This window comes from Marmota marmota, unplaced genomic scaffold, assembly GCF_001458135.2.
Source record: "Marmota marmota marmota unplaced genomic scaffold, marMar, whole genome shotgun sequence".
In the NCBI taxonomy this organism is placed as follows: domain Eukaryota; kingdom Metazoa; phylum Chordata; class Mammalia; order Rodentia; family Sciuridae; genus Marmota; species Marmota marmota.
Genome location: NW_025999842.1, coordinates 67,047,044 through 67,062,187, shown reverse-complemented (window position 1 = coordinate 67,062,187; position 15,144 = coordinate 67,047,044). Strand labels below are relative to the sequence as shown.

Below are 15,144 nucleotides of genomic sequence, written 5' to 3'. Positions count from 1 at the left end.
CATGTCAGATACCTTGGAGGATCTGGTCCTACGAGAAAGCAAAGTTATACCATTACTGCATATCCCAAAAAATTTAGATTATTTAAATTAAAGAACTATTTCAATCAACCAATTCCATGCATATCAGTGGAATATTAGCTTCATGAGTTTCATTGTAAGTAGAGGTGGTGTTGCCATATTACACCATCATACACAAATTCTCATGTCACATCTTCCTCAAATAGAAACTGCTTTCAAGAGGCAGCATGAGGTAGGGAAGGAACTGCCACACTGTCATTAGGCAGATCTGGGTATGTCCCAGTTTTGTGACATGCAACCCTGAAGGCTTTGGCAAGTCACGTAATCTCTCTGAGCCTCAGTTTTTTCTTGGTGAGATGTGATTAGCTACATATATAAATCATTTATTTTATGGTTCAGTATATGCTTCAGGGCCCCTGAATAATCCTTTATTAACAGGTATTTCCAGCCCCCTTAGATGCCCCAAGCTGAAAGGAATTTACCCAACATGGTAAGGTCTGAGCGCTGTGTGTTCTCCAGTGTTCCTTGTACGTTGTCAGTTAATGTCATGGACCCTGTTCCTGCAGTCCATCACTGGGCCCTTCCTCCTCAGCTTGCATGCTGCCCAGCATATCCTAGAGCAGAACCAGCAGCCACAGGACTGCCGGAGTGTTAGGAGTTCTGCCTTCTGCAGTTAAGTTTCCCCACAGGTCTGGATTGTTGTCATCCGTTGCATTTGTGCCCAGGGATGCCCCTGACCTGCACCCTAGACAAAGTCATATATCCAGTAACTGAAAAGCACCAGGGAAGGGGGAACAAATGGGTGGTGGGTAAGCGACTGCAGGCTATCAGATGCATCGCTGAATACCAGCTGCTGGAGTTGTGGTTTTTTCATTCTGCTTTTTTATGGCAGGGACACAAGTTAAGTAAAATCAAAAGCTTAAGCTCTGTCTTAACTAAGGCATTTAAAGACTCAGTTGATCACATGCCATTTTATCCATAATGTCTTAATAAAACAGATGTCCACTTGATCTCACATCCCAGACCTTTGCTTTTCCCCAAAAGTATCCACTAACCTATAAATTTCAGAGAAGCTCACAGTGGGTGGAAGGAACAGCTTCACATTTCAGGCAACCTGAAAACCAAGGTGATTCAGACCCGAGGGCGTGGCTGGGTATGGTGGTGCACGCCTGTAATCCCAGTGGCTCCGCAGGCTGAGGCAGGAAGATCACAAGTTAGAGGCCAGCCTCAGGAACTTAGTGAGACCCTGACTAACTTAGCAAGACCTTGTCTCAAAATAAATGATAAAAAGGACTGGGGATGTGGGTCAGTGGTAAAACATCCCCGAGTTTAATCCCCAGTCCAAACAAACAAACAGAAACAAATCATGGGGTATGTATCATAATAGTTCATCTAAATACTCAGTCCTCTGATTCTGTTAATTCTAAGGAAAAATAAAGATTACTTTGTTTATGCCAAAGAAGAAACTTTGGTTGTTTGTCTAAGCTTACAGAGTGGTTCCAGATTTTAACCATGCAATTACTTGTTAGATGCAGTTTGCATTCCAAATCAAATGAACATACTGATGAGCCTAAAATGCATGGCTTGAGGTTTGAAATAGAAATTTAATACAGACAAAAAGAGGGATGTTTTAAAACTCATCATTTCAAGCAGATTCATGTAGAAGGAACAATTAGTAGCAAAGAGAAAGACTTGGAGAATGAAGTGCTTTGGTTTCCATGTTTCAAAAGAAGAAACTAATGTTTATGGACAACTCAAAACTGGGATTGAAATAATTTGGAGATCCCCCTCTCACAATAGTTCTCATAAAACATTTTACATAAATGCATTCCCTACCTGTTGATAATGAAAACCTTATCTACTGAATGTGTTCTAAGAATGTTTGACCAAAGTTCTACATCCCCCAGCACAAGACAGTAGACTGCAAACTAACTTATAATTGGAAAGCATAATAACAATGTGAATAAGATTATAACTACCTGCTTTGAAAACCAAAAGTATTCCCAAATCAATGACTTTGGGCCAGGGAGTATTCAGAACATTTTCTAAATAACAAAAAGAAAAAATGGTTCCACTTTGGCATACCTCCCAAGATTAAATTTATCCCTTTGGAGTTTACATTCACAGAAAAATTGAAGGACTCTTTTCAAATTGCTTAGAAAAAGACATAATTATCAAAACTTCTTATTGTAAGAATAGATTTTTTTTCTTCCAAATATGGTTAATTACTCCCAGAAACTTTTTTAGTTATTCTTTAACTCCGACTTGGTTAAAACATTGTATTTATAAAGGTAACACCGCCATCTAGTGGACAGGTTTTTAATAGATTAATATTTTACTTAAGAGATTGAAGTACCTGAAGCAAAAACTTAAACCAAATGAAAAACTGTTTTTTTGACACAGAATACATGACTATGAAATGCAAGAGTTTTTACAGAGGTGATGCTATTTTTAATATTAAATTAACTATATTAAAATTATTCATTTGTGTTGTGTAACATTTCCAGGCACAGATTACTAGCTACTATTTCCATCTCACAAACCCCACTCAAAACCAAGTTGCATTATAAAAATGGAGAAATGAAGGAGATGAGGTTCAGGTCATAGGTTTGCACTCAGCTCTTATGTGTCTGAAATTACGGATGTCACATGGCTACTGTTCCCTCCTGGTGCCTCTGTACTTGTTTGGTTGTGGGTGGGGGAGGGTTGGCAGTCTTTTGTAAGCAGGGTCTCAGTCCTATTCTCCTTCCCTTGTTTTCCTCTCTGAAAGTTGTTTCCTGTTGATGGGAGGAAGGTGGGCTTCCAGGCAGGCCTTCGAAGCCACAGCAGCTTGTCCCCAGCAAGTGCTATCACATCTTTTCTTCCTCTTTCAAAACTTTCTGTACCAGCTCCTTTCTGGTAGTCTCAGGTTTGGGGAACTGAAGACAAGTGGCCACCCACCCATATCTATTGCAGGCTGAGTCCTGGGGCACAGCTCCTTTGGAATGGGCTGTGGGACGATGCCCATGGAGGGGCATTTACACTCAGGACACACTTGGAATAAGTGGTTTGCCTTTCCCAAACCTTGAAGAAAAAATCAATTTTGGTAAATAACCAAAAAGGTAAAACATCACAGTCGGCTCGTTTATGTGCAGAGCGGTCCCTGCAAAGTGAAAATGAGCACAGATAAGAAGCCCAGGGATGGGAGATTCTGTCTTAGTCCTGCTGTGTTTTAGTTGTGCTATATAAATAGACCGCGTGATGTTTCCTTGTAAATAAAATGGAATGGTTAATAATAAACACCCTGCTTACCTCACAGGACTGTTGGGAGGAAGAAGTAAGGAAGGCAATGTGTGAGGGAGTGTTTTATAATAACGGCAAAATAGAAGTCTGTTTCCTCCATTGAAATTTAAGAGCTCTCTGATAAATTTGACATTCCCATTTTAGAATCCCGCTCATTGGTCCTTACATCCAATTAATCATTTGAAATAATTTTCCTTTTGGTCCCAAGTTCTTATTTGTTGCTTTACCTTCTTGTGAAATAGGTCACTTCATTGTCACCATCCTGAAGGGGAAACAAAGCAAGCAGAGCTGGAATCATCCCAAGGGGGTTGTGATCTGCCTGTGCAGTCCACCCGGTCATCCTGGCTGGTCACTTAGGACATACTTCACTGCTTATCCTGGTTTTCGGCTCTTGCCCTGAACCATCTCATCTGTCCACTCTTCTCCATTTAGATGGTGCCTTTTGACTGCTCCCAGACTCTATACAACTTTATCACTCCTTGGATTGGAATCCCTTTTATCCAGAAGATATCTCTGGCAAACATCTGCTCATTTTCAACCCAATTTAATCATTACCTCCTCTGCAAAGCCTGTCTCAATTCCCTCTTGCAAAAGTATATATACCATGCTTGTGTCTTGGAAACACCATATGCATTATTTTTACTTCTTGATAGCATGCCGTGTGATGTTTACTTACCTGTCTGAGCTCCGGGGCAGCACGTTTTTGTCCTATGCATGTGGAATTTCCAGTCACGGTGGCATAAGCCAGGTGTTTCATACATATATGTAGGTTATTGTCAACTCTTGAATAAAGCTACAGTATTTTGCTATGAATATTTTGAATGATGAAAATGAAATATTAAAGAATAATCTGCCAGTTATTTTTCAGAAGGTAATGGATGTTGATTTCATTTATGTACTAGGAAATTTTAGTTAAAAGCTTTTATATACAACAAAAAGATTGATATCACAGGGTGAGATGGTTAAAATATTGGAAACTGTCTGCCTTTACCAATGACAGTGGTTCTTTCTTGGAGCCTTGGTGGCACAGCATATTAACCTTGAGCATCTTGATTCCTCAGTTGAGTTTCTGTTTAAACATACATGGTTTTATGATCATCCTCTTTCCCAGAGTTACCATGGCTACTGTAAAGTTTTCATCCAATCTGCACCATTTCAAGGGTTCTTCCTGAAAGCCAGTTGTTCTTCTAGCACTAGTAGATCATCTTCCATAATAGACCTTGCACATATCGCTGATCACAAACCCCTAGGTAAACTGTTTAATTGGCAGCAACCTTTCCCCATGCCACTATCCAATCCCCCATAAACCAACAATTAACCAAGAAACAGAGCATATTTTCTGATTTTTCTGAAATGGACCATATATATTTCCTCCTTTTTCAAAGCCACCATTCTAGAAAATCTCCAGTAGAACTTAAATGCTTATTTTAATATACTTAGCCCAGGTTGTTGACATTTTTCATCCATAAAGTATTTAAGCTTTGATCAAGAATCCCATAGTGGGTACTGCAAATGTGTTTTGTTCTCTTGATGGAGTTAATTGTTTAAAAAGTAGAAATGTTAGTTATAAATATTACATGCATGCAACAAAAAAAAAAGTCTTGAGACTTTACGACTTTTACATTTGATATTTTCCTTTTGGAAATTTCTCCAACACAGACTATATGTGGATGTTGCTCTATAGCAAATATTTCCAGTAGTTTATCACCTTAATAAAACAAACAAACAAACAAACAAACAAACAAACTATGCTTCCTTAGATCAGGACCAAGTGAAATTGGGGGCAGGTGACAGACTTGTATGTATCAGGGCAGGCACACAGTCCAGTTTCTTGTTGATCTTCTGCACTTTGTCTTAAAATGGCATTTCCAGTGGTGCTTGAACATTGCAATCCTGAAACCCATTTTGAAGAGTGGTATTATAGAGAAGTTTATTAAGAGAATAAATTGCCAGTTGCTAGAGTTTAGCCTCTTTGTACAGGGTCCAACATTAGATGGAGAGAGAACACAAATGGGGAGCAGTTAAGCGTTTATTGAATATCTGTTATAAGCAGTTGTAGTCCAAATATGTGTCCACATTTTACCATCTGTGGAAGTACAAGATGTAAACACAACCCAGTACTTCATCGCGATCACTCTAATATGGTAGCATTTGGGATGTTTGTAAACATTGCAGAAACAGATTTAAGAGCCAGAACTCATTTTTGGAAACTTGTGAATCATGCACGTGAATTCCAGATTTGTTACTCTGCAGCAGAGGCACATGGAGAACAAATTTTCAAAGATATTGTATGACATGGGGCGTGCCTACATTTTGTGGGGCACATTCTCTGGGACATGTGGGAATGCAACAGAAATAAGCTCTCAAGGACCTTACTATCTAAGCAGGGAAAGATCTCTTTTTCAGTCTTCTTGCAGAACCTTAATATGTATGTATATCCACACATATAAGATCAATAATGCTTGGTAGAATGAGTATTATTTTCCTATTTAAAAAAGATCTTATGTGTAACTAATTAAAACAAAATAAAAAAAAAAGATCTTTATAGATTTTACCAAAAATTGTGTGTATATATACACATATATCCATGCACATATATTTATTTTATATATGCAAGAAATTTCAGAGAGTATTGTCAGTGGTTTATCTCCCCCAACAACCCACTTTGAAATTCCAGAGAAGCACTGTCACTAAGATAATTTTGAGAAACAAATTATTCTCTTATGAAACACTTATGTCACCTAAATGGATAGCAACATGGAAGACTGAGGTTTGTAGGCACTCAAAAGAAATGCAGGCTGTTAGAGTTCCAATCCACTCCAGCCATACCACACATTTAATATTGAGTTTTTGCCCCACCTGCCAATCCACTCTGCACATTACTTTGCTCATACTCAGAATAACATTACTCCCAAGAGAGTAGTGATGGGCTCATGGCAGGCACTTAAAAAAAAAAGTTTCCCTTGCCTCTTGCAGAGTAAATACATGAAAGAAGGAACAAATGAAAGAGGTGTTATCTGCCCTGGCTTTGCTCTTGACAGGCTCTAGTGAAGCTCTTCAGCTTTTAGACAGAAGCTTTAATTTGCTAGTTCAGGAGCTCAAGTTGTAGAAGGACAGAGTTATCCTTCCCACCCTCCTGCATCCTTGCTAGTCCACATGTTGAACTTTGGGTGTTCCACCCCAGGCACTGATCAGCTGCAGTTTATCTGAGTCAGACAATACTTATTCTTGTTTTGGGTCACTAAAGCTAATGGGATCATCCTGCTCCTGTAATCCTGTAGAATTCCCACCCTACACCTCAGAAACAGAGATTCCTCCTGCCCAATGCTCTCCTGTCCCAAACCTTCAGAGTTGCAGGCCTGCTCCTCTCAGAGCATCGGAGATCATCAGGGGAAAGGTCAAAGACAAAGTCAAATACAAATCCAGTAACTTAAACTCAGATGACTGGTTGACAGCACACCTGGTCTGTGGGAAGGATGTGTGAATTTAACAAAATCTGTATTCGATTCTGAGACATTTTATCTTCTTTGCTGTTATGGGAAAAATAAATGGAAAACAAACTGAATAGAATTAACCCAAAGTCAAAATGACTTTTCATTTAAAGAAAATATATAAAAGGACATATTAAGTATATATATATATATTTTTTTTTTACATAAATATATATAAAAGTATATATTACTACATAAAAGTATGTATTAAGCCAGGTGTGAAGGTACACACCTGTAATTCTAGCAACTTTGGAGGACTGAAAGTTTAAGGCCAACACCCCTGGGTTCTATCCACAGTACTGCAAAAACAAAACAAAACTATATATCAAATATTGAAGCACATAATCACATAAATATCTCAGTTTTTTTTTTTAGTAATCCAAATTATGTAACTGTGAGGTTAGAATAAGTAGCACTCTCCCTTTTGATTATTCTAAATTGCTTTTTCACTTTATTTGAAGATTATTCTCTTGTTTTCAGTTGGCACAGTCTTACCCACCATTTAAAAGTGTTGTTTCTTTTTCTATACTTTAAATATTCTCACATAATTGACAATAAAATCTCTTATGAAATGTTTCTCCTGCAAAATTCATTCTTTAATTGAGTCTTAACAAAATAATGTGTTATGCTACATTGCAGCCTCACCGTCAGGAATGAAGAAAGAGGGGAGACGGCAGGAAGACCCACACACACCACAAAAATGGAGAGCATCCAGGTTCTAGAGGAGTGGTGAGTGTGAGGCGGACACTGTTTTCTGTGCTGTTAACGTCTACTGAGTGCCTAAGCAGTGTGTCTTGCTTCAGGGTGATCTTTGGAATGACTTTGTGAAGTGAATGCTAACATAGTCTATTGAGATCTTGTTTTGTGACTGCAATTGCTTTTTTATTTTAAATACCTGGTCAGAAAGGTTAAGAAAAATAAAATATAGATACCTCTTTGGCCAAATGCAGATGGAACAATGAATGATGGTTTCTTCAGTAGTCATGAAAAAATCTGCACATAGGTATCTAAAACTCCCCAATGTCTCCTAAAATCCCTCTGGTTTACAATGGCATTTTAGAAAAACATAACAAGTGCACACTATATGATCTTATTTGAGATCCAGTGACTAGTGAATAAATGGCTGATAGAGAAGAAAAAAATAAACTATTCCTTATAGCTAGAAAAATCTATTTTATGATGTCAAGAAAAAAAATCTATTTTATGCTTCAGAGTACCATTCACTCGCAACCTATTGTCAGGGTTTAAACATTTTCAAGCTTCATTAGGAATTTATTTATTTATTAATTTATTTTTAAATATTTATTTTTTAGGTGTAGATGGACACAACACAATGCTTTATTTTTATGTGGTGCTGAGGATGGAACCCGGGTCCCACCAGTGCTAGGCGAGCGCTCTACCGCCGAGCCACAATTCCCGCCCCTTCATTAGGAATTTATGATAACCATTTTCATACAGTGTATAGGTCCTTATTATTTCATCACCTGACTCCTTTCCCTGTTTATTGTGCCTACCTGATTGTTGGTCAAGACCCAGAGAAAACTCATCTGGTCCTGGCAGGTTATTTGCCAGACTGAACTGCATGTCAAAATACTGACCACTAGACGGCAGCAATTGAGTAGACTTTATCTCCTCCCCTCCTTCACCTAGTCTAGTGTTCCCAGGTCAAGGCTGCTTTTGGTAATGGTCCCATTCTGTCTCTGCAGCCAGAATCCCACTGCAGATGAAGTCTTGTCCTGGTCTCAAAATTTCGACAAGATGATGAAGGCCCCTGCAGGAAGGAACCTGTTCAGAGAGTTCCTGCGAACAGAATACAGTGAAGAGAATCTACTTTTCTGGCTCGCCTGTGAAGACTTAAAGAAAGAGCAGAACAAAAAAGTAATTGAAGAAAAGGCCAGAATGATATATGAAGATTACATTTCCATACTATCGCCAAAAGAGGTAAAAATCTGGAAAGCACTGAGGTGGGCTCTCTAAGACCAAGGAGAGCCTTAAAGGAACCACAGTCCAATCCAAATTGGGTAGTACATGGGATGTGGACAGGTCAGAAGAATTCTCTGAGCAGATTACTGAACTTCCAAACCATGAATATCCCTGTTTGAAAGTCAGGTTCCTCCACTATTCTTTGATCACTTATCTCTGGCTGAACCGTGTGTGGTAGTCTACTTGCTTCTCAGAACTAACACCTGTTTAAGCAACTTGCTGTGGCTTAAACTAAAATGGAAAAGAAGAATTTACCTCAGGGTGATGCTTCTCAAAACATCCTCCCTAGATCACTCCTATGAAAGCAGGTCTAAAAAGCAAATTCTTGAGGCCTACCCATGACTATGCTAGATCTGAAGTTTTGGAAACAGAGCCTAGGAATCTGCACTTTGTTTTCATACATGTACTAGTTTGAAAACTTCTGGCATAAGGGCTCAAAAAAAAAAAAAAAAAAAAAACAGTAACATATTTGATGATGCCTATGATTGGATTTTTCAGCACTGAAAATGGACTCTTATCACTATTGATATTTTCAGGGCAAGGGTGGGAAATAGGAATTATCTTACTTATTCTATAGAAAATGCAAGCTTGTTTTCCCATTGCCAGGATATACCTAATCAGTAAGAAACACCTCCAGCCATCAAATAGCATGCTCCTCTTAACTTTTAAAAAATTAATTTAATTTTGTGCATGAGAAATGCTGCAGCTGACAGAGTTAGAAGCCCTGGGATAACAGTGTGGCCAGGCACCCAGGTGTCAGAGCTTCAGAGTGCTTTCAAGCCCTGAGAGAACCCAGGGACCCGGGGAGGCTGTCTTTTCCTTACCCTCCAGTTGCCTTTTCTGTCTCTACTAAACTACTGTGATTTTACCTGCACTGTTAAATATCTGGTCCTGGTGCTTTCTGTTCCCTTTGTCCTGCACACTGCCCTCTTGTGCCCTAGGACTGGGCTGTTGTCATCAGTGTTTCATTGAGTGCTAAAGATAGCCCCGTCCTGCCTTTTGTTTATTTTTTTTAGTTGTTGATGGAACTTCATGTTATTTATTTATTTATATAAACTTCTGAGAATGGAACCCAATGTCTCCCACATGCTAAATAAGTGCTCCAGCACTGAGCCACAACCCCAGCCCCCAAATCCTGCTTTGCACTCCTTCCTCTGAGACCTGAAAAATGCATTTTCATCTACTTTACCAATCTCTAAGTTGGAAATGCTACATAAACTATTTCACTTCCAATAAAGTGTACTTAAATTCTTTAATTATTTTTATATGTTAGGTTAAAGTGTCACTGGAATTCCAGATACTCCAGCAGTATTCTCTCTACAAAATGAGAAAACTTCCTAAATTGGAGGCACAAAAGATTGATTCATTTTTCATTTTCTGCATTAATATAGAAATAGTCATAGAAACTAAGTAGGAAATTTTTACATTTATTACTGATACATTTATTACTGAAATCACCTTGTATTTCTAACAGTAGAATAATTCTACATTCAAAAAAAATTTCCTTCAGTTCTCTGTTGTATCTAGAACCTCAGGATCTAATCAACTCTTCTTGAATCTTATTAGCATAATGATTTTATTCTCATTTGTATTTCAAAGTTGCATTATACAGCAAATAAGCCATATGATCCAGTTGTGCCCCATTGTGTCCTTGCCTATAGTTACACAAAATTACAGAGTCACTGGGAAGATTATCTAGCCCATTTCTCTCCCTAGAGTATGTGATGTGTGTTGTCTTAAAGTGATAGGGGTCTGGATTACCTAGGTCAGTACTTCGTACTACATATGGTTCGCTTTAAAAATTGTTCCACTTTTTAAAAATTGTTAGGAAAAAAATGTGTTCTCCATATTTAGTACTTACCATTTCTTTATTTCTATGGTCCCCATGTCCTGGCCTTTAGTTTTTATGTGGGGCACTTGTACTGTTCTCACAGCTCCTCGTTCTCAGATGTCCTGGTTGATGGAGCTTTGTAAAATACTTGATTTTCACAAAATTACTTCTTCTTTGTGATGTGCTGAGAGTTACCAGAGATACTGACTATTGAAATATAAACTTAGGTTTTCACGTTTTTTGCTAAAATAATGAAGTTATGTTTTGGCCTAGTTTCTTTATTTTGAACATGAATTTCACCACAAAGTCTTTAAGATAGTATTTCCTAATCAGGAACATGACCTTTTTAACTTTTCTAAAGACTAATATATAATTTAATAGCCATATTTATTTTTTCCATTTTTCCTAACATCCACATTTGATCCATTACCTACCCTAAATCTCAAAATATCATATAATGGAGAGCGAAAAGAGAAAGAGTTAGAATTCACATTTTTATCATGTTGCTACCTATGTGCTGACCTGTGAATAAATTATAAATAACTTTTGATATAGAATCTAAGTTACACAACTGTATGAAGTGCCTTTGTTTAGTTACCTGGTTTTTCTCTTCTCAAGTTAGTAGTAATTATATTTGATTATTGTTTACTCTCAAAAACCAAGTAAAATGAAGGTAGGTCTTTTCATTTATACAAAATAATTATTGAAAAGCTGTATTTTAAGCCAAGGAATGGATATATTTACTCTTGAGCCATGTTCAGTGATTTGATTCACAAAACATCATGGAAATTAGAGCCCTTTCCAATCTATTTTAGCTTGGTGATGATCCTGTGTGAACTTTTCTCAGTCTCTAATCAGGCACCACATATTACTGACAAGGTTGCATTATTGTTCTTCAAATGTTGTTTTCCTTGGTAAGAACACATGTCACATCCAGGAGATCCCTGATTATATAGTAGTCAGAGCATGGGATGAATGTCCAGGTGCATAGGATTCAAGTCCTGGCTCTGAAACATCCTAATTGTGTGACTTGGATAAATCACTTAACTTTTTTTGAGCCTCATTATTCAGTTCATTTATTTACAAGAGTAACCATAAAAATGGGCACAGAGACTAACCATAACCTCCCCCACCAAATGACAGAGCTAATCAATATGGTCCTCCTACTCAGATTGAACTTCGAATCTTAGCACAGCTTTTAAGACAGCCACTACATGCTGGGGGTGGTAGGGCATGCCTACCACATCCCAGTGGCTTGGAAGGCTCAGGCAAGAGGATCTCAAGTTCACAGTCAGCCTCAGCAACGTAACAAGTCCCTAAACAACATAACAAGACCCTGTCTCAAAATAAAAGAACAATAATAATTAAAAGGGCTGGGGATGTGTCTCAGTGGTTAGGTGCCCCTGGATTCAATACCTACAACCAAAAATCAAAATAAAAGATAGGCACTACAAACTTGATTTCTTACATGGGAACAAAATGATCTGGCCTTACTTACTCAGATATTTTTAAAAAACATGAAAATTTGCATCATTTATAAAATGATAATAACTAAGTTATGAAGCATTTATTATTGACTAGACTACATTTTCTTCACTCAAGTTTATTTTATCTTAATTTGAGTTATGTTTCATTTTGTTATATGTAGAGAAAGCCTACATTTATAGTTATTTATACATGTAAATATATACACACACACACACACACACACACACACACATATATGACTTTTTTCCTTAATGAAACTATTGAGGCCAACATAGTAGAAATTTCTTCAAATTGTTTCAAGACCAGGTTTTAATAATTGGAGTCCCATGAGCCAGGTTCTGGACTGGGTGTTGGATATATGATGGTGAACAAGACAGACACTGGCCTATCCATTATGGAGTTCACATTCTATGAAGACAGAAAACACATGTTGGAAATAAGTAACTAAAAGTTGTGGTCAATGTTGGAGTGGGCAAGGCCGAAGGATAGAGTCTAGAAAGGGGTGTTCAGAAAAGAAACTGAGAAGGTGAAGCTCCATTTGACACAAAAGCAGAGACACTGACTGGGTTTGATCAAAACGTCGTCCTCATAATTATGATAAATTATTACATCTCCTCTTATCTCTCCACATTGGGCTCAAAGTTCACTGTTGGTAAGAGGGTCTCACACACGTTTTCACAATCTACATCTCACCAAGTCCTTCAGCCAGGAGAAGAGAGGCCAACACTTCACAGCAGAGGAAGCTGGTCTTCAGAGAGGTAAAGTGGATGTCAGGAGAAATTGCAGTTGAATCTGGTGACTATAGAACACAAGCCCAGGAACCTGTGACTCCAACTGAGGAGCTCTTCTTACTGAAGCATGTGGAGTCCTTCCTCCGTTGTCCAGTATCTTCTTCATGACTGACGTCTATAAACCCAACTTTAGAACTTTAGATAAAAATGAGAAACAACCACCCTACCACATGCTGGAACTCTCAAAACAAGCAAGATATGCTATCTCATCTGAGTCCGCCCAAGAATACAATCACTTCATTTAATCTTACTAATATCTTTGCCTACTTGCAAGCAAACTGTATTCGTAGTCCTATCAACAGTCTCCTAGTGTATTTCCAGAGACTGCATGTGCAAAGTAAAGCTGTTTCATAGAATGCTCCAATAGATGCAATCATATCATCCATCTTATTTGTAATTTATAATTATTTTCAGTAGAAATAACAAGCATAAAATAATACATAAGTAATGTGCACATGCTCAAGATGTATTAAAATTGATAGGAGAATCAGATATCTTTGGTTCTAAAACTAATGTGGGGAAAATAAATTTTAGTTAAAATAATTTAAATAATTTTAGTTAAAATTAAGAAAAAATCTCCAGTGGCAAAAGTTCTAACTGTTAAAATCTGATAGGTGCTTATAAATGAAAAAACAAAATTATTGATCAGAATTTGACTTGGAAAAGAATCCTAAGTAAAACAATTTCTTAAAAATAAGATGGAAAATGGGAGGAAGTATTTAATCAAGTTATATTAAAATATTGTTCAGAAAATCAACATAAAGGAAGTCTTATGGGGAAAAAAAAGACTTTCAGTGAAAATTATTTTCACTACAATTCTGACAACCATATCCATGGGGTCAAAATTTTCATTATATCTTAAGGACTAGAACAAAAACAAAAAAAAACAACAAAATAAAGGTCAGATCAGAAGTATTCACCTAAGCACAGTAATCCCCTTCAATGCATAGGAAATCTAGTAAGTTTGACCAGAGTACACCAATGGTTAGCCCAGATCTTCCCAAACCACACTATCAAGATTTCTATCTTCATTCCCCCCACTTTACCTGTATACTCTTGCGAAACCTAAGCACTCATTGAATTTTCCTCTCCAGTAGTGTGTGAAATGGCCACGGGACAGTTTCCTAGGTTTGCTATGCTTCCAAGCCATTCTCATTTCTTCTTCCAGCCTCCTCCCTGTGGGATTGAATATTTCCAAGTCCACAGAGGCTGCCATAAAATCACTTCCATCTTTGTGAAGCTGCAGTTGCCACCTCCCTAAACTGACAGTGGTCAGCACTGTTGAAACCAGCAGCTAAATGCTGCCAACGAAATGCTCCCAAATTCTCAGTAGTCAGAGAGATCTCATGCGTCAGATCTCGTGGTAGCTGTATTTGTATGTAAACTGTTACTGCTGTAATACAGACAGAGAAAGAAGACAACTTCCCTTGCCTAAAGATAGCTCTTGTAGTGCTCAACTTTATCTCTCCTTGGGATAAGATTTTCCCAGGAATTCCTCAGCCCCGAATGATGAGGTAGACCCCAGTTAAGATGGCTTACAAGCCATCTAGAGATGCCTGATCCTAGGGTGACTGTGGCCCAGGCCCAAGCCTGGATCCACCCCATTGCCTTGTATTATAGATGATCCTCATTCTGAAGCACAAGACACCACAAGATGAGACTGTAGATTGTTATTCCCATGGGCTTAAACTTGTTATTGACTTCTCTACACTTCTTTTGACTGACAACCTTTCAGACAAACAAGATATTAAGGTAAATGTTTTATTTTTCAAATAGAAATAACAAATGTGCTTTTGTTACAGATTGGCAAATGTTAAGCTGTATTACTGTATGCTATTTTACTAGTTTTTAATTTGCAAAGAAAATGAATGACTCAAAACAAGTAATAATTAAGGTTATTTTATTTCTCTGTCTTCAGATAACTTTAAGCTATTGATTCTAGCTACTGATAAGGGACTATTATATTAAACTTAATGATGCTATTATTTATGAAGTAAATGATCCTTTTTTTCTATTTCACTAATCTAAAATGTTCTTTTCCATTGAAACAAAAAGTTATCTCAAGTTTAAAAATAAAACCACCATTTACAAAAACAGTGGCATGTGTTTGGTAAGACTTCACCCTACCAGAACAACCCATTTCAAAATAAGATGAATTAGTTTAAACTCTAATGTCAATATTGTGCCACTGAGTAGAAATGCAAAAGATACCTTTAGATGAAATGAGAAAATGGCCGGGGGGGGGGGGGGGGAATTTTCT

General features: G+C 37.6%; 1 protein-coding gene across 2 annotated transcripts in view; it reads left to right on the top strand.

Annotated features, from left to right (window-relative positions):
* The window catches only part of Rgs17 (regulator of G protein signaling 17), a 101,816-nt gene that overhangs the window by 77,524 nt on the left and 9,148 nt on the right, over positions 1-15,144 (top strand). Inside the window, exons 3-5 of one of the 2 annotated variants that reach the window (XM_048800111.1) lie at positions 7,431-7,520; positions 8,498-8,732; positions 14,505-15,081. In XM_048800111.1, coding sequence (XP_048656068.1) covers positions 7,431-7,520; positions 8,498-8,732; positions 14,505-14,660 — 481 coding nt within the window. In that variant the 3' untranslated portion in view covers positions 14,661-15,081. Of the gene's footprint in view, positions 1-7,430; positions 7,521-8,497; positions 8,733-14,504; positions 15,082-15,144 lie in introns of those variants that run through there. The other variant, XM_015502387.2, reaches the window with a different exon arrangement.